At 39.0% G+C, this 14,775-nt stretch overlaps 1 protein-coding gene across 4 annotated transcripts in view; it reads left to right on the forward strand.

Moving 5' to 3' along the window:
* Nucleotides 1-14,488, forward strand: part of GLRB (glycine receptor beta) — a 50,771-nt gene extending 36,283 nt beyond the window's left edge. For all 4 annotated transcript variants that reach the window (XM_017805917.1, XM_017805920.1, XM_017805918.1 and 1 more), the window contains 2 exons: nt 1,138-1,430; nt 11,929-14,488. In XM_017805917.1, the coding sequence (XP_017661406.1) occupies nt 1,138-1,430; nt 11,929-12,225 (590 nt within the window). In that variant the 3' untranslated portion in view covers nt 12,226-14,488. The remainder of the gene's footprint in view (nt 1-1,137; nt 1,431-11,928) is intronic.
* The last annotated feature ends 287 nt before the right edge of the window (nt 14,489-14,775 follow it).

Genomic DNA, 14,775 nt, shown 5'->3' on the forward strand with positions numbered 1-14,775 from the left:
CCTATGAATGACAAAATTTTTTATGCTTTGGATAGCACATGTGACCAGTATAAGAAATGTAGTTGAGACTAACCGAATATCTCTTTTTGACCAACATTTTCTATGGATGTCAATTATATTTCATTAAACTGTCCACCCATAAGTAAAGCTTTTTATCATTAGCATTCACAAAACCAAAATGGGGCATTCTGAACTTGGAGGTTGAACTAAGTTTTCCCCCTTGACAGCCATTTCTAAAGTTAGCTTTTTCCAAAAGTAGCTGTTCATACTACTGTTCTCTTTTCATAGGACCCTGTGAGAAATCTTTCTGTGAGATCAGGCTTGTATTTTATCTCTTGGGATGTGAGCCTTGTGTGGATGATGACATTTGGAAGCCTTATTAGGAGAAACGCTTGTTGAAATCCACAATGAGTGTGACCTTTCAACAGCCTTTGCACATGTGCGTTTTTGTACATGATAAGGGCTTCATGAAGTGCCCTTTATCTAGAAAGCTTCCTCTAGGTCCTGGAAGCTCAAATAGGAAATGATTGTAGACCCTCAGTCACCTCGGTGTTTTCATCTTCACAGTGAATCAGGAACACAGACTTTGTGATGTGCTCACACAGCTCTGCTCTTCAGCAAAATTTCCCTTTCACCTAAGGTTTGAATATCACACCCGTGAACAGGTCATTCAGAGAATTGCTCCTGCTGCAGCACAGTTCAGATTTCTGGGACAATGGTAGTCTAATTTAAAGGACTTGGAGTCTTTTGGTTTAAGAGTCATATATTTCATTTCCACCTTCCCAGACTTGCACATTGTAAGATAAGTCTTTGGAAAGCCCATTCATTTCCCAGCTGTGTGTTGGGGCACGAAAACCACAACAACCAGTTTAGCCTCACTTACTTGTTTCTCTGTTTATAAAATGAAGATACTTAATAATTCACCATTAACTGCAATATCCTACATAAGTGTTCAGTTTAATATGTTCATGAACCGAAGGCATGTGCACTTTGTACACCTGCTACACCAACCACATTGTGAAGTCCCATTCACTGTTACAAAACATCATTCACTATTGTCTGTTTCAGAGGAAGAGCACAGCCAGTATCAATGAGAGGAAGTTTTCTTAATCAATATGTTGTTTTTTCTTTTTGTAGGTATTTTCTCAGTGCTCAGCTTGGCATCTGAATGTACCACTCTTGCTGCTGAACTTCCCAAAGTGTCTTACGTGAAGGCCTTAGATGTCTGGCTGATTGTTTGTCTTCTCTTTGGCTTTGCATCCCTGGTGGAGTATGCTGTGGTTCAGGTAATGCTAAACAATCCAAAGAGAATTGAAGCCGAAAAAGCAAAGATTGCCAAGGCAGAGCAAGCGGAAGGGAAGGGTGGAAATGCTGCCAAGAAGAACACTGTGAATGGCACAGGGACTCCTGTCCACATCAGCACTTTACAGGTAGGAGCTGCAAAGATCTGTACACAAAATCAGCATTATCCTCTATTAAAACAATTCCAGGAGTATACTCTGGTAATAGTTTTGAATAGTGCTTAATTTTAGAAGTGGCCAAGACATTAAAAATGTGCTGGTAACTAATGACTAGAAACGTGACCAATTGGTCCCTAGTGATTTGGGGTCAGATGTACTAAATGAAAAATTTGTCTTTTAATATCCTAGCACCATGGTTGCTGCTAAGCTTCAGGTAAATAAAGTAGCAAGCAACTTTACAGTTGTTAGTTTTCTCATAATAAATAGCAGCTGTCAAACTGTAACTATTCAGAGGACAGAACTCTTAGACAGTATTTGCTGAGACCATACTCAAATAACACCCAGCTCATTGCTTTCCTCCGGATAGCCACAGCTGCACTGCATTGTATGTCAAGCATCTGTGAAGCCAGGAATCCAAAAGTCTTGGCATCTATAAACAAAAGTCAGGTCTCTTTGTCTGTCAAACAGTTCCTGCATTTCTTTTGTAGCCAGATAGCGTTTATGCGTAAATCAGTCAGATATCATTATAAGGACAAAGATGACATACATCTTTGCTCAAGCCAAAGTTTTCTATCATGTTGCTGTATTCCTGTTACTGTAGAAGTCCTTGTTTGGGCTCCAAGAGTTATCAGACATCCCAGGCCAACTGCCCTCGGTCCTCAGTGATATTTATTTGACATTTATTCTGCAGAAGAAAATACATTATGCTACAGTATGTGTAGTATGAATTTGGCTTGTCCTTTTCAATGACTCAGCAATTTTTTGTATAAAGTAAAGCTTTAAGGCCAGATCCAAGTGATACTATTGGTACAATTTAACTTTGATCTTTCTTTAAAGAAGAAGTAGTTTATGCCAGAGTGGCCAAAACCCTGTCCTAGTATCAAGCTGGGATTGATAACTAATTACCCCCAGTCCAGAAGAGCTGTAGGTATTGCAGGGCAGTGCACTTTACCATAATTCTCATCTGGCAGAAGAATCTCTGGGAACTGTTTTGGCAGGCAGCTAGACTCAGCTCAGAGTAACTCCATGACTGCTTTGACTTGTGTCACAAGTAATTCTCCAAGCCCAGGCAACATGGGAACTGAGTAGAAATATGGCTCTGCTATAGATTTGCTTTCCCTGAACTGAATGTGATATTTTTGTGTTCAGCAATTTGCAGGTCCCAAATTCAACTGTTTCTTGTGACAAAATAGTTGCAGCAATCCAGCAAAGCAGCACAAAATATATTTTTCTATTCCAAGTATTTAAAAAGTGCTAAGTGTTCAGCTTGATCAATGGCAAATTTAACAAAAAATTATAGTTTTTCAGTAGTGTGAATTGCTAAATTACTGATTCTCCTTGGTGTGTACACCCTTTCAGGTGCTGTTGTCATACCTATACAGGGAACAAAACTATATCTTTTATTATGTCTGTTGTTCTTACATCTTTTATTTTTTTTTCAAGAAGGCACTGAGTGTACAGTGGATTTTAAGACTTAGAGGAAGGGGAATCACTGTCCATGGAAGTTCAGCAACATTCCCCATGACTGGTGTCTAGCAGCAAGCTGAAGGTTCTGAGAATTTAGACTTCAGTCTGCCTTCCAAGATCTCATAGTGCCTCCCCTCCACAATCTTGAAATGTCAGCGTCAGCTTTTCATGTTTGACCTGCACTTTTCAGGGTCTTCCCAGTTTGTTATGAGAGACCTTTAACATTCCAATACCTTCTGATGATCTTTATACAGAGAATTACAAAAAAATTGTTTACCAAGACATGGTGAAAATAGGTATTCATTGCTATAAAAGTCGGTCACATGGCTGAGTGGCTCATAACTAGTCATCCAGCTGGAATTCATCCGCCTGCTTTGAAACACAACCTGCCAGAGGAAAGGTATCCTGGGCTGGTAATTTCTGGGAAGATGACCAGGCTGAGATAGAAAAAGGTCCCAGACCAATGAATCATTTGACATCAGGATGTGGCAGGATGGTGATGCTACATTTTATACATTTGAAAGCTATAAATCTGCCTAACTGAAAACTCCCTCTCTGAACCAGCTACTGTGTAGGAGTACTTTGAAAGTTCTCAGCCATGCAAAAGCCTGTACTAAAGTCCTAAATCAAAGCAGGTGTAAATCTTTTGGTAGTTCTGACTCCTAATCCAAAACTAGGCCTGCCTCAGGAAAATTGGATTGCTCCCATACAGACCTAGCAGTGATCAAGTAGAGAATGCGTTCGTCATATGGCAAATATGCAAGGGACAGAAACATTAAAGAAACAGGTAATGGAAAAAAACTGTATGTTGAAAGGTATAAAGAATACGAAACAAAAAGAGGCCAGAGTGCTGTACCAGAACTTCAGGAGCTGTTTCTCATCAGGGTCATATAGGATTGTGTGAGAGGAAAAAGAAAATACTTTGTTAAATGTCTGGAAAGACTTGGGTGACCTGGTGTGTAGCTTTAGGACAACTAAAGAAAAAGGACAACTTAGAACTGCACCCTGAAATGAGTATGCATCCTGTAGAAATATTCGAGGATGTTCATTTTCCACATAGGAGATGGTACTTAGGCAAAAGTGACTGAGGGTGTATCTGGAAATGTCAGCTTGAAACAGTGGATAGACCAGATGTGACTCAAAAGTAAAGCCAACAGAAAAGACATAGAAGCAAAAAACTCCAAGTGGGAAAAAACAGAGAGTATAAATAATTCCATTTGTAAGTGTTTCTGCAGTTTAAATGAAGCACTTACATATTATAAAACATTAACTGAATGGTACTGATATATATCTGTAAGTTATTAAAAGGGAACCAAATTTTAAAAGAGAAATTACTTTATTTCTCTGTAAAATGCCCTCTATCCCAATACCGTGGCAGTTTGCTACCATTCCTTGAGCAGCAAGTTGGGCTGTTGCTGCTTTTGCAGCATTGCAGCGGTGATGTCTCTGCAGGAGATTTGGGGAAGGGGCCTGTATGTAAGGTACGGGGGAGTTGCTGGGTTAGGAAGGCCCTAGGTGGGAGGGGGATCAGAGGGAGCACAGGGAAGCAAGTGGAGTGATCAGTCGTTCCTGATTCTAGCCTTCATGAAAGAACTTTTTTTCATGTGCTTGGTCCATTTGTGAAAGCTAAAATGGCATCTGATTTGGAGACCTGGCATGTTTGATTAGTAAAAAACAACCATAACAAAACCACATGATAATACTTAAAATACAGGCAGCTATTTTTCCATATTTATGACAAGAAATTGGGAAAAGTGATAAAATTTTCAGTATATCCTAAACATGAAAGGTTAATGTAATTCATGATGGAAGGCTAGGAGAAGAGATCCTGTGTAGCAGAACCTGTAAGGGTCCACTAGAAGTTTTCACTTTCGGCACTGTGTCAGTAGAGTCAGCGCTCCTGTCACCAACAGTGACAGTGAAGATGTCAGGGTGAAAACAGAGCTCACAATTTGCCAATCACCTAAAGATCGAGGAAGGCTTCCATGGATGTGTACCCGTTTCTCCTCTCCACCAAATCCTGGGTACTGGCTTATGTAAAAGCTGCATGTTGCTAGTGTTCGCCAACACCCCGAGTCCATGCTTTATGAGTCATGCTGCCTGCAACAGAAACCCTTGAAATGTCAGTGCCATTTTAAACCCAGAGGTTTATCAATATGACTGTCTGATTAAAGCCAAGAGGTCTATCTGTCAAGATAACCCTGAATCTGTAGAAAAAAAAAAGAGAAAATTCAACATAAGCACTTCTGATGTGTTTTTCTAGAAGCAGCAATGGCTATGCATTTACAGACAAAAAGCCATGAAAAAGTACAGCTTGGCTCCCTTAGCTCATAGCGGCTGCAAGTAGATGCTGTTCTAAGTAGAGGAGAAAATTATGCAACCTGGTGATAACTGCTTTCAGTTGAGGCTTTTTGTTGGGAAGCCTTAGTAGGAGTTCGCATGTGTTTCCTAGCAATGCAACATCATACAGTGAGAAAAACAAGCAAAAAGGGAAATGTTTTGAAGATGAATCAGTTTCTTTTTGCTTTCACTGCTGACGTGATTACAGGGAGAGATTGCCCTGTTAACTATAACACCCCTCGATTTGAAAAGTCACATTTTCATCAAGCCCATTTATAGAAGCTGTCCCCCACAGATAATGTGCTAATGACTGGAGAGAACATTTGCTAAAAGAATGGTTCTGGCAGATGATGAATAGCGCTATGCAAGTGGTGGTAATAGCCCTAATCCCAGTTATTTTTAAAAAAGAAGCGGTGCTATTGCTTGCTTTGTCTTGTCAGAGGCACATCTAGGCTCTGAAATCTAATATAGGTTATGTTCATCTCTACTGATTTATAATACACCTGACCATTGGTGTTGACCTGTGGTGACCTGATCTTCCTGTATTGTCTTTTTCCCTTGAGTGGCACTCCAGACTGAAATTTTTATTGCAGAACCACCAGACACCCATTTTACATTTTACCTTGTACACAAAACCACAGGCTGCAGCCTATTTTAATAGTTCCTGACAGCATTTCAGGTACAGAGTAGGTACTTTCTGCTCCAGTGACTCATGTATTCATCCTTGGAGATAATTCCAAACATGGCTGTAAAAAGACCCCGAGCAGTCTGCTTTGAGCTGGGGGTTGGACTAGATGATCCCCAGAGGTCCCTGCCAACCTCAGCTATGCTGTGATACTGTGATATTTTATGCATTAATATTTTTTCTGCTGTACTTTGCAAGGAGTATTTGGAATGTGGTAGCAAATTCTTGCTGTGCTGCACTGGAAAATATACTCAGTCTGACTAAACAATCATTATATTATTGATGATCTACATCTATCATTATGACAAGAGCAAGAGAAGAGCTCAAAACAAGTGCAAGAAAGATTAATGACAGAGCTTGTTAGAAAACTCCTCCTTTATCTTCTATGGAAGACTCTTACACAACTAGCAGGATTTGTCATAGATCCGCATGCCAAAAAGAGGTTGGGTGCAACAGCAAAGGTGGCAAGGAAGATGTGCTGTGTAGGGCAGAGAATGCAGCATTACAGTAGGACAGCACGTCAGCCTGAGGGACACGTGCTGAGCTTGAGAGGCTGCTGTAGCATGTCTGAAGCTTTGCTGGGAATAAAGGACAATACATTTCTGCTCTCGAAAATTCTTGAGTCGAAAATTAGGGCTTTTTTATTACACTTCATCCTGATGGATGAAGAGGACTTGATCACAGGAGGAACAGTCAGTTGAAAAGGATCCTTATTCTAGCTGCACAAAACAAATTGAGTCAAGTCCTGGTATTTTTGGTTCTGTGAAATGTCAGATTTCACAAATTTGAGAACTATCTCATCTAGCTGGAAGAATTTAATCAAAAAATACGAATTATGCTGGTGAGCTATCTAACACTGTTCAAAACAGCTGCAGACCAGAAGTGAAGCTATACTAATGGAAAAAAAAAACCCTAAGACTTATCAAAGAGCACAATTGAAAACAAACTCCCCAAATTTTTAAAACTAACTCAGCTTCAAGCATGTCTCTTTTCTTCTCACTGGCAAGTGGAAGGTGATAGCAATTAATGTAAGTTGAAATCAAGAAAATAGATGTAGATAATAGGTGTAGGTAAGAAAAAAGATATATGCTTGGCATAACTGAGGGCAATAGGAAGTTACTTTGCATATATAGCAAGAATACACAACCTCGTAAGAAGAGTAATGGTCCTATACTAGGTAGAGATGCTGTAAGAATCAAGAATTAGCTGAAAAGGGAAAAGTGTTGAACAAATATTCTGCTTTATGTTTGTGGAAAAGCCAGATATATTCAATCCAATAATAAATAGCTCTCATTCACAGTAGCTAAAGAGAATGTTAAACAATAGCTATTAAAGTTAGATGTTTTACAATCGACATTTCAGCTTAAGTTGCATCTAGGATTTTTTGAAGAGCTGGTCTATGAGTACTGTGGAACATTAAAGTTGATTTTTTAATAAATCCTTTAAAACTGGGAGGGTTCCAAAATACAGCAAGAAGCTAACTTTGTGCCAGTACTTTTAAAGGCTAAGTGGCAAAACATGAATAATTATAAGTATGACATCAATCAGTGGAGAATATTGCATAGCATACAGGGGGCTGACTAATAATTATTATTTGTAAGTATTAATTATCTTTAATATTATACATCATTTGACCCCATGTTAGCTAATAAATTTAAAATGGGTCAGTGAAATGAAAGCTGATATGTGTGTTTATTGATTTAATCAAACTGAATATAATTTTTTAATGTATTATCAATTAGGTTTACAAAGATAATGATGTAAAGGTAAGAAACTCTTAAGAACATTTGACTTGGCTTCATATGTCAGCCTGGATTCATCATCTGAATTATGCAAAATCAAGGTTAGATTTGTTACCATCTGTAAGTATCAGCAGTTAATAGACTAACTATAGTCATGCCTCATGACTGAATATTGAAGCCAAATAAATTCAGGTTAAAAATAAGGTACATATGTTTGTGGGGAACGAGGTCATGGAAAAAATTCTCCATTCTGGATGTTTTTAAAGGAAAATCTAATGTAACTAGTTTGGGCAGTAAATGTGGAAAGTGAGGAGGAGCACAGAATCAGCAGAGGCAGCGATGGGGAGTTAATTCCCTCTGCTTGCCAGTCTGCATGCACAGGCAGCAGGTATTCTTTCTCCTCTTTCCCCATTTTCTTCTCACATTATTCCCCTGATTTTGCAGCCAAAGCCTTTCTGAGCCCCACTGCAGAGGCACACACGCTGCAACTCTGGAGCAGTGGCAGGTTCTGAGCTTGGCAGTGAGCACTGCTCAGCCTGAATTTTGTAAAAGGTGAGAAAGGATCATCACATTTTTAGGTACTTTGGAGGTCTTCATCAAAAGACAGGTGTCCTGTCCATCACACCAAACCTAGACAAGGTGGCCCAATCCTGGAAGAAACAGGGAATTAGGTCTGTGTTTTGGTCCAAGCCCCAAGAGTCATGTCATGTTCCTGTGTCCTCCTTGGCCTCCTCACCTCCATGCCAGAGGGACAAGGAATGGATGCCGAGTTCCTTCAGGGGCATGGGATGGCCCTACACTATCCCAAAAGCCTTCCCTTCCCAAACAACTGCTCCCCATCCCCTGGAGGGGAAAACCCATAAATCTGGTGGAAGCATCAAACCTGTGGGTCTGCCCACAGGTCATGGGCAGGATAAGGCAAACGGTATCAAATATTTTCTGTGTCAGGATGAAGTCAAAAGGATATATCATTGAAAACACTTTACTTTCTTTACACATCTTCAGTGCAGTACTCTAAAATCAAGCCCTGCAGTATCGTTTTTCACAGAAATGGTTCCTGTAGCCTTTGCTAAGTGTTTGGGCAGTAAATGTGGAAAGCGAGGAGGAGAACCAGAGGCAACAGAGGCATTGTTAGGATTATTATTAGGCTTCTAGCACAGACTAAGACAAAATGAATAAAAGGCAGATAAATATATATTATCTATACTTAATATATATTAACTGACTTTGTTTAGGGAAAGCTGTAGGTCAACAGCAGCAAATTTAAATTAAAACAACAGAAATATTGGAGAGTTGAAGAGATGTATGAGAAGAAATTTGAAAGTATGGCTAGGCAGTTGCTGAGTGTAGAAAATGGAAGCATGACAGATTTGTAAACCCAGGGAAATGAATTAAATTATTTTCAAAAATAATATATACTTATTAAAGAAAAATTTGGGCCAGGCTGCTCTTACAAGGAAAATTGTGTCACCCTGATAAATCAGTACTCCAGCTGACACTGAACTAAGCAGAGTTCTGTGTGAACATGCTGTGAACACTTCTCTGCTTATAAGGCAGAGGTGACCTAGAATCCATTCTCTCAGGCCTGCAAGTGAATGAGAACTGACTTGTAACAGCCTTTAGGGGAGCACTCTCTAGATACTGCAGTTGGAACAGGAATATTCTGTGTTGTAAATGAGAGCACTTAGGCTACAATTAGCGTCACTGAATTTTACAATTTATTGCTGGTAGTATGAGGAATGCATTACAAGTTTGCAAATCCAAAAGGAGGCTTATAATTTCATACATGATTCTATTTCTTGTAGTGGCCTTACTAAATCTTATTAGTTTTGACCATGGAAAAAATGCAATATTCCTGTGACTCTTCAGTTAACATGCACCGCAATCTCGCAAGTTCCCTTTTCATTGCACAAGGGTCTGCTTTACATCTTTATTACCTATATCCTGGGTTATGATCTCATTGGAAGGAACATCCTGGATCAGTGACTAACAGCATCATGTCACGCAGGGCCACATAATCATGTTTATCTGTGTGTTAGTGACCACCTTAATAGACAGTTTGCCCCTGCTACTTCAATAATGAACACTGTCCTAGGCTGTCAGCTCTTTGATGACTGGGAAACAGTTGCAGGAAATTTGTATGTATAGTTTTGCCTTACCATCAGGGAATACCTATCTTGTTTTTCTTTTCTGTGACCTGGAATCTTAATTTTGTGTGTAACCTTGCTGAGGTTTAGGAATGGTGTTCTTCAATTTAGTAGTCCCACTAAAACCCTGCACCACTCCCCTCCCCCCTCCAATTGGAGGCACAAAGGGCAAAGATCATGCGTTGAGATAAGAACAATTTACTGGATACAGCAATGAGATAAGAAACAGCAACAACATTAATAACAAAAGGTATAAGAAAAGAAATTATTCACATAGAAAACTTCCTATGAAAACTCTCTGCCATGTTTTGTCGACCAGAAGGAACCTTTTCTTCCCTTTATCCCACCCCCAGTAATGATGTGAGGTGGTATAGAATAATATCTGTACCCTAGCTATGCGCCCTCCCACATACTGCAAAAAATTAACCCTGTCCTGGCTGTGATCAGGACAAACTTGAGCCTCAGTTTTAGTGTATCAGTTTCAAAATTTACTGTTTTCCTGAAAAATATAACTCTGGCAAATCTGGGGAGGTGTGTCCACTGTTTCTAGAGGGAACAGTGCCATGCTTCTCTTCCACCTTGCATCAGCATTGTCAATAATGAGAGTAAAAAAACCCTAGTCAGAGTTTAGGTCTCTTCCTCTCTGCCTTAGTTCTTTCCATGCAGAATACTTTGTCAGTTGTCATAGAGAAGCTGATTATATTCTTCAGAATGTTTTTCATTCATCCATAAGTCTGGTACTGTATTTCACTATTATTATTTTACAAAAATATAATTATGTAAATATCCCAAACTATCAGCCAAAGACTGCAGAAAACCAAAGGTGGAGACAGCTGAGCGTAAAATACCTGAAGGCACTGTGGAGAGACAGACTAATGGAAAGAAGGGACAGGCAGATTTTGGAAGAACCAACTTTTAGTGGACCAGTGGCTCTAGGAAGCCTTAGTTAAACTTGTGTTTATGTCAGTTGCCCATGTGTATAGCCTGATTTGTGATCCAGCATTTTTTTGACTAACTGTCGGGTTATATATGTGAACAAATTCATAGTCTGTATTCTTTTCCCTTTTTTTCCCTACTTTACTGAGTAGTCCAATTGAAATGAAATTTTGGGAGAGGTTTACCCAAGTCACAAAACACAGTGTCTTGCAAGTAGTCTTTAAATCACTTCAAGCTCCCTGAGCAGTGTGAGGTTGGTCCTCCTAGAGATGTGTTGAACCTGAGATAAAAGCTTTATAAAATCTAAGGAAGGAAATATAGGAATCTTTTTTTTCCCCACAAAAAAAGCCACATGAGTTTGTAAGGCATCAAATAAATTTTTTTTCTGAATGTTCATTATCTATGCCAGAACTGTTGTCTGGTCTGTAACAGACAATGATTACCCCATAGCACAGTAGTACTTCACCCCCAAGAGTACTGATGGAGCTACAGGAAACATGGGTATTCTGTATTTGGATTTAGATTTCCTGGTTAAACACAGTATATGGATGGCAAGTGCTGAGAACGGTGTCAGATTTGTGTTACTTGTCTTTAAAGAGGCACCAAGTACTGCAGGCACAAAGAAAGTGCCTTCACGCTATGCAAGGCAGTCACCTTAGGATGAGGTATAGGATCTTTAGCTGGCAACTATTTAGAACCAGAAAAGACTGCATTTAATTGCAAACATTGAATTTTAGGGTTAATTCTGACTGTGGCTTCCAGACCTCAGAAAAATGCAAGTATTGAATAGTATCTGTCCTGCAGGTTCATCAGCACAGAAATAATATCCAAAAATACTCCCCACAGAAATATTCCCTCCCCTTCTATCATCCTAAAATGAAGGAGTCTAACTATAGCAGATTGCACAGCATGAGGCATCTTGTGCATGAAAAATCACACAATTATGAATGTTTGGATTAGTTTATATGATTGACTGATCATCCTTAAGTACTTTATAACGTAACCATTCCGCAAATTAGGCTGATGTAATGTATCCCTATCAACAAGTAATTTCCTGTATGTTTGTTTGCAGTGTTCTCTAACAGCTGCATTAAGTTTGTTAATGGGATGTGGTGAGTACATCGTGATTCCACTCACTCTTTATTCCATAGGTTGGTGAGACCAGATGCAAAAAAGTTTGCACTTCGAAATCTGATCTGAGATCCAATGATTTCAGCATCGTTGGAAGCTTGCCAAGAGATTTTGAATTATCAAATTATGACTGTTATGGGAAGCCCATTGAAGTCAACAATGGGCTCGGGAAATCTCAAGCCAAGAACAACAAGAAGCCTCCTCCTCCCAAGCCTGTCATTCCATCAGCAGCAAAGAGAATTGATCTTTATGCAAGAGCACTGTTCCCTTTTTGCTTCTTGTTCTTCAACGTCATATACTGGTCCATATATTTATGATAAATCTTTTATTTATTTTTTTCATATGTATAAAATATAACCCATTTCATTATCCCTTCCCAGTCATGAAGGCCACTGTGTGAAATTATTTGCATTTGCAAAGCAATATGTTGCATCTTGATGCCGTGCGATTGTACTGAACATATGGCATCTGAAATTTGAATGAAAGCATGACACTGCAATGTCTGTGCTCTGACCAACGTTGTATATAAATGTACAGCACACATCCTGCTTTAGGAATATATATGAAGGACAATGCATACTACGTTATAAAGCTGAATAACGCTCTTCACTTATTAGTAACATACAGAAATTTAAAGTGTTTCTGACAATGAAACTGATGTGCACGTTGAGTATTATTAAAATCAGTATTCTAGTATATGTAGTATTTAACAGCTTTTCTGCTGACTTCCAGAGGGAAAAAACCACCCACCAAACATCTTGTTCTTGTATAATTTTAGATGGCACTGTTGAAGAAAAAGCTAAGATGTAATTCATATTATTTAGACTTTGTAAGTAAAGGCAGCATCAAATAAGCAGATCTTGTCTATGTGGAAAAATAAAGATCAGAGAACTACTAATTTTGTAAAATCAGCTCATTTAGGAAAAAAACCCCAACAATTGTGTCCATGAAGCAGGCACACTTAAGTGCGTGAGAATATGCTGACAATAAAACATTGGGCCAAATATTGACTGCTGTTTCTTTAGGCACAAACTAGATACAATATCTCAAAAACAAACAAGCCACTTTCTAGACTAAAGGTATCAGGAGTTTTAGGGAGGAATCACAAGATGCAGTTCAGCATGAGGTTTGTTATACATTTTTACATTACATTTACATTATTTTGTCCTTCTATAGCATCTGGCAAGTGTGTAAGTCACTTTTTTTTTTTGTTGTTGCATTGGACACATCTTACTTGACTTGTTTTGTTTATCCCCTTGAAAGCTTTCATTTTAAACAAACCAGTTGTCAAGAATGAAATCCTATTTTCACCATATATTATACCTTTTTCGTTTGTGTGCTAGCTAACACGTAGGAGTGAAAGCATGTCCAAAGGTCTAAGGGGCTAGGACTCTTAAATATATCATGAGCCTCCTGTGGATGCCAGGGTACATCCGTTGTAAGGGCAAGTCATGCGATGAAATGCAGCCTAAAGGAAGCTGCATGTATGTAGGCATCTGAGTAGCGTGTGTTCTCTCAGAACACAGGGACTTGGCCTCGGCCCATGAGAGTGTACACAGAGAAATATGTCTCTGCTTGTAAAGCTGGGGCACCACAGCTAGTTACAACATGTGTACATGTTACTAGTTGCAATATGAAAATAAGGCAGTTCTCACTAACTTTGCAATTCATAAGAGGAAACATGAGTTACTGGCGCCTCTTGGGCTCAGAAGGGACTAATTTAAATACATGAGACCTTCCACAGTGTGGAAACAGAAACAATCCCACTTATGCTACATTTCTGGCATGCCCAGGATGTACTGAGCCAATGCAGGCCACCACAATCGGGCTGTTGCATCACTTGGGTGTTTTCCACCATGAGAATGTTGTCCACATGCAGCAAAGCCTGCACAACCAAAAGGTCCAAAGTGGGAATATAAGAAGAGCAATGGCATGCCACACTGGCTCCGCTTGGACATCTGGCAGCCCTGCATGTTCCCAGGGCCTCTTCTAACCACTGCTGCTTTGTGATCCACAGGCTGGTTGCAACTTATCATGTTTGGGTTGAAGAGATCTGCTCCTCAGAGAATGGTCACGTGTTTTTCACCAGCTCCCTGTCACTTTCTCATGAGGGTTTCAGGGAGCCACTCTACCAGGTGGCCACAGTTTGTCCTTTGGATTTCTTTCTGATCCAAGGAAATGGAGGAAAAATCCCAGCTGTTACTGAGCTGTCTTGAACCAGGGCTGAGGGAAGGGATATCTTAAAGGTCTGCTTCAAAATTTTAATAATTCTTTTGGTTGAAGGTAATTGCAGAATTGTCAAAGACTCCTAAGAAGCAATAAGGAAAAGTATAGGAGAGGAAGGAAGGGAGAGGGAACTTTTATACGTACAGAGTGCTATATTTATAGACATTATTTATTCTCATACTTGTATTTTTTCTTACAGTACTGGAAGGCAAGAAAATAATTACCCTGTGTTGGAAATTATATGAATTTTGGAAGATAATTTTCTTGTTGGAACTCTTATTAAATGATTTATCTGTAATTAGTGTCCACATTCTATCTGTAAAATCTCAATTATACATTTTATTGTTAAATTAATCTTTGTTCCTTCTTGGTTTCCTGCTTACTTGATGGCTTTTGTGTTTTATCATAAAACATTTAATCAATAATACACTGTAATTGCTTTCCAACTCACACAAAGGGAAGAAAAAGGAATGCATATTGTTCAGATAAAGGTTTTTTGTTCCTTATAGCACAAAAACTAAGGCCAGAAGCAAAGTTTAACAGTAAATTTGAAACTAAATTTAAAATGAACCAATATCAGCGATAAAGAATTAATTTTCTTTTTACTTACACTAGATAATATTGCAGTATTTGTATTACCT

This window comes from Lepidothrix coronata, unplaced genomic scaffold, assembly GCF_001604755.1.
Source record: "Lepidothrix coronata isolate B3197 unplaced genomic scaffold, Lepidothrix_coronata-1.0 Scaffold13, whole genome shotgun sequence".
NCBI lineage: Eukaryota > Metazoa > Chordata > Aves > Passeriformes > Pipridae > Lepidothrix > Lepidothrix coronata.